This window comes from Esox lucius, chromosome 5 (genome assembly GCF_011004845.1).
Source record: "Esox lucius isolate fEsoLuc1 chromosome 5, fEsoLuc1.pri, whole genome shotgun sequence".
NCBI lineage: Eukaryota > Metazoa > Chordata > Actinopteri > Esociformes > Esocidae > Esox > Esox lucius.
Window position 1 is genome coordinate 36,021,128 of NC_047573.1, and position 13,412 is coordinate 36,034,539.

The 13,412-nt window shown below is 37.4% G+C and overlaps 1 protein-coding gene across 23 annotated transcripts in view; it reads right to left on the reverse strand.

Moving 5' to 3' along the window:
- ablim1b (actin binding LIM protein 1b) overlaps positions 1-13,412 on the reverse strand; it is a 262,796-nt gene that overhangs the window by 149,514 nt on the left and 99,870 nt on the right. For all 23 annotated transcript variants that reach the window (XM_034292380.1, XM_034292373.1, XM_034292381.1 and 20 more), the window contains exon 2: positions 4,674-4,808. In XM_034292380.1, the coding sequence (XP_034148271.1) occupies positions 4,674-4,808 (135 nt within the window). The remainder of the gene's footprint in view (positions 1-4,673; positions 4,809-13,412) is intronic.

Genomic DNA, 13,412 nt, shown 5'->3' on the forward strand with positions numbered 1-13,412 from the left:
TTATAAATTTTCTGTCTCTCAGCAGCTGGTTCCTTGGTGACTCGGTTATTCTGTCACCATGCGGTGGTTGAGGGGATCCACGTAAGCACCCCCTCCGTAGCATCCTCATCAAGGAGTCATACTCCGTCTCTAAGTGGTCTGCCTCAGAGTCATCCAACACAAGGGGGTCAGAGAACCAGCCCCCTGGCTGGAATACTCCCCTTTCGTCCGCAGCATGGGATGGTCGTATCTGAAGTAAGCGCAGAGACGCCTGTGTTCCTCCTTGAGCGTCTCTGGCTTTTCTCATGGCCACTGGTAGGCTTCCATGTGGCCACAGAGGGGTTGTTTATTTATTTATTTTTATAAATTTTTTGTCTCTCAGCAGCTGGTTCCTTGGTGACTCGGTTATTCTGTCACCATGCGGTGGTTGAGGGGAGGGAACCAGGTGCAGGCCGAGTACGTTCGGACATATGTTTATTAACACACAAAACAAACCGCACACATGAAAACTGAACAAAAGACTAACACGAAATGAAAACGAAACACTTACCAACACGTAACATGACAAGCAACAATAACCAACAAGTGAGGGGAGCAGAGGAGAAACATTTAAACACATAGTGATGGGAAGATGGGGACCTGGTCTGCATGATTATTGGAGACGAGACAACGAATTAGTTCATGGAGTGATGGAAAACGGAGTGCAAGTGACAAGTAAATATTTATTTGATTGAATTAGCTGATGGCTAAAATCATTGTTATGAAATAGTACAGGACAGTATAAGAGTAACACTGCAGTTATGGGCATGGTAATTTGACCCTTAATTTATAGACAATGGTAGTATCTTAAAATCAATTCTATGAGAAAGAGTGAGCCAGTGCAGAGACCTAAGAATTGGTGTAATGTGTTCAGATTTCTTAGTTTTTGTTGGAACTTGCATTCTGAATTAGCTGCAATTTTCTGAGGGCTTTTGTAGAAAGACTTAAAAACAGGCTATTACAGTAGTCCAACCAACTGGAGATAAAAGCACGGATATTTTTTTCTAGATCTTGTTAGGATCTTGTTCTACATTTGTTTTTAAGGTGATAACAGGCTGATTTTGCAATTAATTTTATTTGGCTATTGAAATTCAGATCAGATAAATACCCCAAGATTTTTTACTTGTATGCTTAAGGGACAGTGTGTCACGGTAATTATTGACTGTCAGTCTCTTGTCTTTGGCAACAAAAAATATTTATTTAGTTGCAGAAAGTTCTGACACATTGAATTATCCAAAGCACTGGCGGAGTGATACTATAGGACCATAGTCACTAGATGAGAGAACTATATAAATGTGTGTGTCATCTGCATAATTATGATAAGCAATTTTGTTGCTTTGCATGATTTTGGCTAACAGTTGCAAACATTTTTGAATAAAACAGGCCCTAGGATAGAGCAGCTGAGTAATGGTAACTGTTGGAGGAACCTAACGACAAAAACACAGGTGACCCACACAAACACTCTCACACATCTGTTCCCACACATCTGCTCCTTTCCCAGGTCACTGGCCCTCCGCGTCACTCTGACTGCTGTGTCTGCACAGGTGTATTTACCCACCCTTCTCTTTTTCTGCACTATCAACAGGGAGACTGAAGCTATTCCTGGTAGTTTTAAAGGCTCCTGGAGGCTGATCTAAAAATAGCCAAAGAGCTCTCAGTGATAATGCAGAGAGGGAAATGAAGACAGAAAGAGACAGACAGGGGGAGGGGGAGATGGAGTGGGAAGGTGGAGACAGGGAGTTGAAAAGGAACAGGGAACGGAGATTCAAATGTGTGAAAAGCTGAAGGGGAATACTGTGGTGGATACAAAGGGTAACTTACAGAAATAGTGTAGATGGAGCAACAAAGAGGTTGGGTAGAATGTGGTGGTACACACTCACACACACACTCAAAATGCTGATGGAAAGGTCTGTTAAACATCCCACACATTTCCAGCCCATTGGCTTGCTGCTGGGAATCTGTCTTTTAACAGGCCATAATTCTCCTATGTTGTGTAGTTAGTACACTGAGCCAAGTAACTTCCTAACTCAGACATTATCACCACGACTTACCATAGACACTGTCAATTATGAGTGAGTGTGCTGTAATTGTAAAGGTACAGTTTGTAACTTTTTATTAATCATTTTGACCTACCCTTTCACTGTGAATTACCATTCATTTTATTTATTAATTTTATTTAGCTTCTTTTTTTAATTGTGGACAGATGAGGTGTATGAAAAAAGGCAGGAACCTACTTATCAGACACACTGTCTGGTAGTCAGCCATATTCACATAAATATTGCAGCAGGTATTTTGGAAGATGGTAGACATTGTAAAGGGGTGTGTCATTGCATTGACAGTGGACTGACATTAGCAGAGCTTGCTAGGGAATGTCCAGTTAGCTAAATGTAATGTACTAACCCCACTTGTTGACAGACAGTACAGAATTGTAAACACCTATAACTATGTTATAAAGCATACCAAACTCATGTGTAATAAATGTGGTTGTGTAAATACTGTTTCCTATGTCATCATTTGGTAATGGACTATAATTACCACGTTGAAAGTCATTACAAATGACAATGCGTGTACTTCCATTAAATGTAATAAAACACTCTTAATGATCAAACAATATACATCATCAATCTCTTTGTGAATGAGATCATGGTTTCAGTTAATTTCTCTATAAAATAAAGACACATAAATACATTTTAAAAAACATTTAGAATTCCCTTTTCCTGTTTTTTACATCAGAGGGTCTCAAGAGGATTACCAACACCCAACTGGAAGACAGCCTTTTGGATAAACCACTAGAATTTTATATGATTACCCACTACCTTCAAAAATGCACACATTGCCCTTAAATTTGAATTATAACTTTTGAGAAGTAAACTAAGTTGATTACCATTAGACCTACAAATGATAAATATATGTTGCATCATAACCTTTCATGTCTGAACAAAATTTTAAAGGGAGAGTTCACCCATTTTTAAATGTGGCTTTATTTTCTCTCTGTGATCTTAGTTGATCCCCCAAAGTTTTTTAATTTATATTTAGTTTAGTTATGGGTAAATTTGGTTTGTATATTTTGGTGATTCATCACTAGCTGTTGACAACAATGCATTATTATAATCTGTCTAAAGCATGTTAAAAAACCTTTGAAACACTGTAAAACCACTCATACATAAATCTCCTTCTGGATTAAGTCTCTAATCAATTTTTTTATGTTTCCTTCTACCATTATTGCCTATTTGTTATTGTTTTAGTTTTTCATGTAAACAGCATAATTTAAATATGAGTCGCTATGGCAGAGAAAATATTCAGAATGGGATAAGGATGTCACTTGAAAATTTTTACATTGCATTGTAGTCATTGAGAATATGGACAAAAGCTTTTGCATAGGACATTTGAAAATGGGTCAGCACTGCCTGGAGTAGAGAGCTTGTGAGAAAGAAAGTACTTGTTTATTGACCTTTGATTTGTGGGCAGTACTGTTAAATCACACAATAATATGATAAAAGTAAATTAATATAATAAAAAGTTTAGCATTTACATGCTTCACAAGAACTACAAAATATCCTAATAATCTTCTGAAAGCAAGCCTTGTGTTTGCCTCTTTTCCATCTATTCTCTTGGCCCAAAGAATATATCTTTATAACAAATGACGGTAACATTTTATTTTGAGAGTCCCAAATGTTTGCCTGCAGATGCTCTTCAGATTGTCTACAGACTATTTGTAATATTTTAACCCAATCTAATAACACTAACCCTTACCTACATCCTAACCCTAACTGTTATCTCTAAGAATACTCCTTACCCTAAACCTTATTTTAAACCTAACCCTAATCTTAACCTTAACATGCAGTTAAGATAGTTTGTTGAAGGTTTGTTGATAGTATTACTATCTATAGAACATCTACACATCGGAATTGGGACTCTCAAAATAAAGTGTAATCCAAAGTACTATAACTGTCATGTCTTGCAGTTTATAAATAGCTTTGAGTTATGTAATAATTTGCAAGAGGAAAGAAAAACTGATGAACTACTACCTAATTTCAAAATGTCACCTTGTGATTTTAATTTTATTTGAAAGGCAGAATAACTTCCTCAATATGTTTTAGTTGTTGTTCTTCTCTCCTACCTGCTGACCCCTCAGTTTTGGAACCACTGTTCTAGAGTTAGGCATGGCTTGAGGGGCAGTCCTATTGCTGTTAGAAAATGATGATGTGTCTAATATTTTCTATTAATACAATGATATAAAAAAGGGTGAGTGAGATTATTGGGTATTCCACCATTCCCACTTTCGGGTGGGAATAGCATGACACAGTATCTATTATGCAAATGTCTAGCAAATGATTCCCTAGTACTGCTAGTGCAGTAGTGTCTTATGCCTAATGATATTAGTCTGTCACAGATCAGTTGAGGGATGGCTTTAATGCTATTTAAGGTTAAACAAAGGTTTCATTTATTAAATGTAGTGTGTACCCAACACTGTGTGTGCGGCATAAAAGTATTTGATTATGCTGCCACTTGACATGAAGAATCATCAGTTTGAGATATTATTCAGCAATGTTTCATAATAACTAATAGAATGGAGGTGATATTTGGGGTTCACATACTGTATGGACAAATACATACAAGCGCACAGAGACACACACACAAACACTTTGACTCACCCTTGCAGGTAAAGCACTTGAGATGGAAGTGTTTGGACTGGACCCGCAAAACCTCTCCCTTGCATGATTCTCCACATTTGTAGCACTGGATGACCAGCTTCTCTGCAGGGCGGTGAGGGTCTTGAACATGGGCCACTGAACGAGGAAACAGACAGGAATGAGCATGGTCTAAAATTGCATAAAAGCAACATATTCAAAACATGCAGTGCATTTACATATCAATCAGTTTACAAATTGTTTAAAATCCACATACATGGTACTGAATATATAATGTATATATATATGTATATATGTATAATATGTATTAAAAAAAACAATTATTAAACTCACTTTACTGTCAAGTCAGGACATGACAGAATTTGTTTCATTTCTAAAGCATTATTTTTCATCAGCAACTGTAATAACGTGTTTATACAAATACACAGCCTTAAACACCAAAGATCATGCAATAGAATTTTGACACACAGCGGCAAGGAAAGAATCCTAGAAAAAGATAAAACCTAGAGGGTAGCCAGTCCTATTTGTCTGTGCTGCGATGAAGAGTTTTCCTTAAACATTACAAACATTAGCTACAGTAACAAAAGCTACTACTTGCTGAAAATCTGCTGAGGCGCATCTACGATGCGTGATCATCTGACACTGGACTGTATCTACATTCTCTCTTGCATAACTCAAATAGTGTATGAGTGGAACATGTAGTCTATGGCAAATAGGGAATAGGCCATTTGACCTGTTGCCCTGATGGTTGCTCAGTGCACTAATGTGTGCTACCATTCTTCGACAGCACAGGTCAAGTTAAGATCTAATAAAACAGTGTATTTTATAGTGCTGTAGTCACCATCATTGATGGTTGATGTTATTGTCACGCAGGCCGGTGTCATACTGTAGCATTACTTGTATGTATTGCGTAGATGTTTCCAAAAATGATTAACAATGTTAGGCCTAGGAATCCGAAAATAAACAACGGCCCAGAACTGTCAGGAATGCGTTTATTTAACTGGGGCATTCATGTATCCAGAGCATGTGAAAAAACTCTACTCTTGGTGAGTGCACATCAAGTACAAGCCTAACCGTTGCTTATCTCCATTCTTTACTTAACTGTGCCATTTTTAATTGCAGCTCATTTCTGCCTACTGGGATTCAGTATGTGCATTCAGTACACTAAATACTGTCCTATTGGACTTTTTGGGTCAGTGGTGTTAATGGTGTATTTGTGATTATATACAGTTTTTCCAGAACACTGGTACAATTTCAGAGATGGACCATGTTACATAAGCTAAGCAGCTAATCCCCTATCTTGGTTTAGTCTTTCGCTTTGTATGCCAAATATGACATAACCCACTAAGTAAAATATTATTAGACCATAGTAAAAAAATATATATTTAAAGAAACAGTGTTTTAAATTTAGTTTAGAATTGTTTTACAATGCACCATAATGTAGCCTAATTTCGCAACATTATTATTTAATAGACAAATGCATTTCAGTTGCTTATTTGTCGCATCAACTCTGATCAACCAAAGGAAAAAAACACTATTTTCTAATAAGTTAAAGCCCATTAAAATGTATGGATATAAATATACATCTCTGGAAAGAATTAAGAGACCACCACTTTTCTTAAATCAGCATCTCGACATGTATGGCAGCCATTCCATTCCAGCCATTCCATTAGGTGATTACCTGAATCAAATCTAATTTAACAAGGAAAAGGATACAAACCACTGCTGTGGTCCATACTATCCTCTTGCAATAGGACCAGCTGGATGGCAAAAACTGTGCAACTTGTACTTCAAAGGTCACAGCTTTCATTGCTAAGAATTGAGCAATTGCTAGTGAGATTGAAGATGAACATTTCCATGCCAGAAACAGTTGCAATATAACCGTATACAGTTTTAGGCTCACTATAACGTAACTACTGTATGTTGTAGCCAGCAAATGTGTTTGTCTATCCTGACCCAAAAGGCATGCACGGATGCGTACTTTGAAAATCCACCAGAAACAGTTACTGTTTTAACCATAAACTTCTTATTTCAGGCTAACTATAATGTAGTCAGTGGAGGTTTTAGCCAGTGAAGTTTCGTCAATATGGAATAATTCATCAATCAATCAATCAATCAAAATTTATTTATAAAGCGCTTTTTACAACAGCAGTTGTCACAAAGTGCTTTACAGAGACACCCGGCCTTAAACCCCAAGGAGCAAACAACAGTAGTGTTGAATTTCATAATGCGTACATTGCTTCGCCTGCGAGGAGATACAAACTCAGGACCAATAGTTTGCATGTCCGCTTCTCTAACCACTACGCTATTTAACAAGGTGCAGTCAGTCAGTCAGTCACTCACTCACTCATCCATTCACTCTTCTTGGCCGGCTCCGCTTACACGGTCCGGCTTATTTACTTTAAGTAAGGGATTACTTAAAGTAAATAACTAAATCATTACGTTTTCGGATTGAAAATGTTATAATATAAAACAACAAAAAAGCCATCATACAAAATACTGTAGTCAATAATTAACTTTAAGTAAAAATCTAATGTATTATATATTAATTATACATATATACATTAGGTATAGAAATTCATATATATATATATATATATATATATATATATACATTAGGTATAGACTCCCTTTCCAAATGATCATATTTTGTTGCCTTACAGCATGAAATGAAAATACTACTTTTAAGCTTTGTTTACATATAGTCACCCACAATATCCAAGTGAAAAAAAAAAACAACTCTGAAGATAAATAAAAGTTCAAACAGTAAAATACTCTAAAGATAAGTTAACACCCGCCAGAGTTAATACTTGGTGGAACCACCTTTTGCTTGGTATTTTCTTGGGGTTGGACTCATCCTTCTTCTTGCTCCAAACACGGCGAGTGGAGTTTAAACCAAAACGTTCACTTTTTGTCTCATCAGACCACGTGACCTTCTCCCATTCCTCTTCTGGATCATCCAGATGGTCATTGGCAAACTTCAGACGGGACTGGACATGCGCTGGCTTGAGCAGGATTTTGCGTGCGCTGCAGGATTTTAATCCATGATGGCGTAGTGTGTTACTAATGGTTTTCTTTGAGACTGTGGTCCCAGCTCTCTTCAGGTCATTGACCAGGTCCTGCTGTGTAGTTCTGGGCTGATCCCTCACCTTCCTCATGATCATTGATGCCCCACGAGGGGAGATCTTGCATGGAGCCCCAGACAGAGGGAGATTGACCGTCATCTTGAACTTCTTCCATTTTCTAATAATTGTGCCAACAGCTGTTGCCTTCTCACCAAGCTGTTTGCCTATTGTCCTGTAGCCCATCCCAGCCTTGTGCAGGTCTACAATTTTATCCCTGATGTCCTTACACAGCTCTCTGGTCTTGGCCATTGTGGAGAGGTTGGAGTCTGTTTGATTCACTGTGTGGACAGGTGTCTTTTATACAGGTAACGAGTTCAAACAGGTGCAGTTAATACAGGTAATGAGTGGAGAACAGGAGGGCTTCTTAAAGAAAAACTAACAGGTCTGTGAGAGCCAGAATTTTTACTGGTTGGTAGGTGATCAAATACTTATGTCATGCAATAAAATGCAAATTAATTATAAAAAAATCATACAATGTGATTTTCTGGATTTGGATTCCGTCTCTCACAGTTGAAGTGTACCTATGATACAGACCTCTACATGCTTTGTAAGTAGGAAAACCTGAAAAATCTGCAGTGTATCAAATACTTGTTCTCCCCACTGTATATATAATTATAATTAACAAATTATAAAAATATTGTAAAATATTTTTTAACTCATAGTTTGATTTTGATACCACAGCGTTCAAGTGCGATTTAGGTACCTGAACATCAAAGTAAAATATTTTTTTTGATAGTAAGTGTTTATTTGTAATTAATGTATACACAGCTCTGGAAAGAATTAAGACCACTGCAAAATAAACAGTTTCTGTGGTTTTACTATTCACAAGTATGTGTTTGAGTAAAATTAAGAGTTTTGTTTTATTCTATAAACATTAATCCCAAATTCCAAATAAAAATATTGTCATTTAGAGTATGTATATGTAGAAAATAACAACTGGTCAAAATAACCAAAAAATATGCATTGTTTTCAGACCTCAAATAATGCAAAGAAAAATTCATATTCTTGTTTTAACTTAGGAAGAGTTCAGAAATCAATATTTGGTGGAATAACCCTGATTTTTAATCACAGCTTTCATGCATTTTGGCATGCCCTCCACTTGTCTGTAACATTGCTGTTGGGTGACTTTATGCCACTCCAGGCACAAAAACTCAACTATCTCGGCTTTGTTTGATGGCTTGTGACCATACATTTTCTGCCTGATCAAATTCCAGAGGTTTTCAATGGGGTTCTGGTCTGGAGATTGAGCTGGCCATGACAGGGTCTTGATATGGTGATCCTCCATCCACAACTTGATTGACAATGCTCCAGGCTGTGTGGCATAGAGCATTGTCCTGGTGGAAAAAAACTATTCTCAGAGTTGGGGAACATTATCAGAGCAGAAGAAAGCAGGTGTTCTTCCAGGATAATCTTGTGCTTGGCAGACAAATCTGCCCAATTCCAGCCTTGCTGAAGAATCCCCAGATCATCACCGATCCCCCACCAAATTTCACAGTGGGTGCGAGACACTGTGGCTTGTAGGCCTCTCCAGGTCTCTGTTTAACCATTAGACGATGAGGTGTTGGGCAAAGCTGAAACTCGATGATGGACTGGCCAAGCATGTTAACAGACCTAAACCCTATTGAGCATCTGTGGGGCACCCTCAAACGGAAGGTGGAGGAGCACAAAGTCTCTAACATCCACCAGCCTTGTGAAGTTGTCATGGAGGAGTGGAAACCTGTGAAGCTCTGGTGAAGAGAGGGTCAGTCAGTCCCTCTTAGCCCAAGAGGGTTAAGGCAGTGCTGGAAAATGATGGTGGCAACACAAAATATTGTCACTTTGGGCCCAATTAGGATATTTTCACTTAGGGGTGTACTCACTTTTGTTGCCAGCGGTTTAGACATTAATGGCTGTGTGTTGAGTTGTTTTGAGGGGACAGCAAATTTACACTGTTATACAAGCTGTACACTCACTACTTTACATTGTAGCAAAGTGTCATTTCTTCAGTGTTGTCACATGAAATGATATACTCAAATATTTAGAAAAAGGTGAGGGGTGTACTCACTTTTGTGAGATACTGTATATATATATATATACACACTCACCTAAAGGATTATTAGGAACACCATACTAATACTGTGTTTGACCCCCTTTCGCCTTCAGAACTGCCTTAATTTTACATGGCATTGATTCAACAAGGGGCTGAAAGCATTCTTTAGAAAGGTTGGCCCATATTGATAGGATAGCATCTTGCGGTTGATGGAGATTTGTGGGATGCACATCCAGGGCACGAAGCTTCCGTTCCACCACATCCCAAAGATCCCAGGACTTTTATTTGTTGGTGTTTAGATAGAAAATCGAGGCGGCTTAGCCATTTCTAGTTAGGCCTTCAGAATCTGTACACAAAGAATAGGAATTATATTTATTCAACCAATACTTTTAAACAAGCATAATTTTACTGATAAATGGTGCTGCTAAAAGTAGACAACATAGGAACAGTATACGCAGACTACAGACAATTTGAGTCAACATTGATTCATGTAAAAACACTATATGCTAATTTGTGCGAAAATGGGGTGAGGGGAGTAAATATAAAAACATGAGAGTGGCCATGGTTCCCATCCTGGTTGCTTTATTCTGACAGTGCATAAGCATCCTACATAGGGCAGCGCAAATTGGCACAGCATGGCCTGGGATACACAGGTGGATAGTTGTCATGTCTCTCTCTAGCACATCTTTGTGTATGTTGGGCTCCTGTGAACTCAGTCTTGGTTTAAAAGCTGGGGAATATGGTCAGCTCAACCTTATGTGTAACAGTGAAAAGATTCTGGTCTGAACAAGCATCGCTTTGAAGAAGCACCTCAAATGATCGACTTGCTTTTGCCTTGCAAATTGTTTTAGTGGTGGCTGCAGCGTGTGTTCTCTATGTGGATATTGTGGCTAATTTGTTAATCGCTCATTTCAAGATAACGTTTCAACAAGAGGTAGTGTTTCACACATTACGTACCACAGTTTTTTGGGGATTGCAGCTAGCTCAGTGTTAGCTATCTATGAAAATGTGAACATTTGTGGCTGGATGAAACACTTTTCTATTTAAATGTTAGATCAGTGATTACTTTGTGTGCTGAACTTAAATTATTCTGGTAAGTGAAGTAATAGCAGTAGATTTGGATTAGTTAATGTGTTTTTCTATAGTTATGATTGTCACCACTGGCTAATTAGGTCTAAGTGAAGGAAATGCACTTTGTTTCGGCTGTTTGTGACGGCTTTCATTCAGCCGTTCTAGATCTGTTGTATAAAGTGAGCCTGTGTGGTGTACATGTTTTACGGTCAATGTCTCTAGCTGTCAAGACTCTCTACCTGTCACATATTTTGTTTACCCTGACTTATGGTGATGGGTGTTGGTGGTAGACTACCATAGATTGGTGGGCACACAGTATGGTAGTTGTTACTAGTTGCTTTATTCTGTACTGGTGCTTTTGTCATTCTGCAAGTGGCTGCATAAAGCTCAGGTGTGTTTGATTAATGTATAATTTTCAGAATCTAATTCTCCTGCATTTGACTTAAATCTGATGTTGGGCTCAAAAATAAATGAGTGATACTCTAATTATTTTGTTATTTAGTGTACTTTCTTTAACCACTTCAGTACCCCTGCAAATTGAGTATGATACTGGCACTGACCATTCCACGTTATACACATATATTGATAATTTATTACTACTATTACTATTACTATTGTACTGAAAGAGCTTGTAAATAAGCACCTTTCAGCTTCAAAGCAGGTGCTTTAACATTGCTACCCAAAACTGCAAATGCAAGTAAACACCTGCTCCACTGAATATATAGCAACCTCCATTAATCACTAATATACATCACATTGTCAGAACATAGTCAGTGGGAAATCATTACTTTATTTTGGAGGTTGCTGTAAATACAGTTTAAATAGAGTTTAATTGCACTTGATTAATGTTTTATCTGACTATATGATTTATTTTTCTTATTTATCTGTGTTTTCATTATCCATATTAACTACATAACTATAACTTAATTACTTCATTGCTGGAAATAAGCTTGTGAGTAAACATTTCACTGTACTTACACCTAAACTTACTGTGCTGTACATAAATGTTACATTTTAAACACATAGGTCAACACTGATTTTCAGAGCAATAAAATTAAAAAACGTATAGAACATGTATTTCTTTCTTAAAATAAGAAATTAGGCAAGCCTGCAGACAATGGGGGTGTTGCCATGTCAAGATTTGAAACCAGGTCACCCACATGAAAGGCTGTGTCATTAACCACTACACCACAGAGCTGTATTCACAGGGTGTCAGAATAGCCTCTTGTCTCTATACTGAACAAATCCTCTTTTGCCACTGGCCGTTTTAATAGTTAATTGGCCATTAGTGAATGACATTGATACAGTTAAACTGACTATGTTTCTTACTAAGTTCATCTCCACCACAAATAGCGGCAATGTATGCCGTTTGCCACTGTCCGTTTTAACAGCGAATTAGCCAGTAATAAGCTTTAACGGTATCTACTAACTTACTGGAATAGTCATAAGAATTGAGCAATTGCTAGCAAGTCTGCCAAAGCTATTTCATTTCATGGCATAAGAACACATTTTTTTCTTTCATGGCAAAACAACATACTTTTTTCTTTCGTGAATGACATTTATACAACAACTATCAATAAAGGCAACGATAACTTTTTCATCAAGTGAAAAGACAAGAGAATCGTGAAATCTACCAGAAATAATTAATAAATGTGGTTGCTCTCAATAGATTCAAACTTAGGTCTTCCACATGAGAGGCACTGTCTTTAACCACTACACCATGGTATTACACATTTCAGGAGTCGCTAGACTCCATTGAGGATTGTGTTAAACTGACTAAACATTTCTTATTAAATTTACCGGCACCATAGTGTCTATGAACTGTATTGCTTTTGTCACTGACTTTTTTAACAGCTTATTAGCCAGTAATAGGCTTACTAGTATTTATTAACTTCCTAGGAATAATCATAAAAATCTAGCAATTTCTATCGAGACTGAAGATGAACTTTTCCATGCCAGAAACAGTCGCAATAAAACCGTATACAGTTTAAGTTAAGGCTTACTATAATGTAACTAATGTATGTTGTAGCCAACAAATGTTTTTCTATCCTGACCCAAAACACATGCACGGATGCATACTTCGAAAATACACCAGAAACAGTCCCAATATAACCATAAACTGTTTTATTTCAGGCTTAAGATAATGTAGATACTGAAGGTTTAAGCCAGCAAAGATTTCGTCTATATGGAATAATTCAGAATGCATACTTCGCCTCGCCAGCGAGCAGATACAAACTTTGGGACCTATAGTTTACAGGTCCACTTCTCTAACCACTACGCTATTTAACAAGGTGTATTCAGTCAGTCAGTCAGTCACTCATTAAGAGACATTCGCTCTTCTTGGCCAGTTCCGCTTATGCGGTCCGGCAAAAAGCATGAAATGACAATTTATTATTAAATTGCATGTAATAATGACAACAAGTATTTATTTAATAAATACTTTATTAATAACAATAATACATTTAAGCCCATCTATTTCTTTTCTGCCTTTCTCATCCTCTCTCTTTCTGAGTTGGC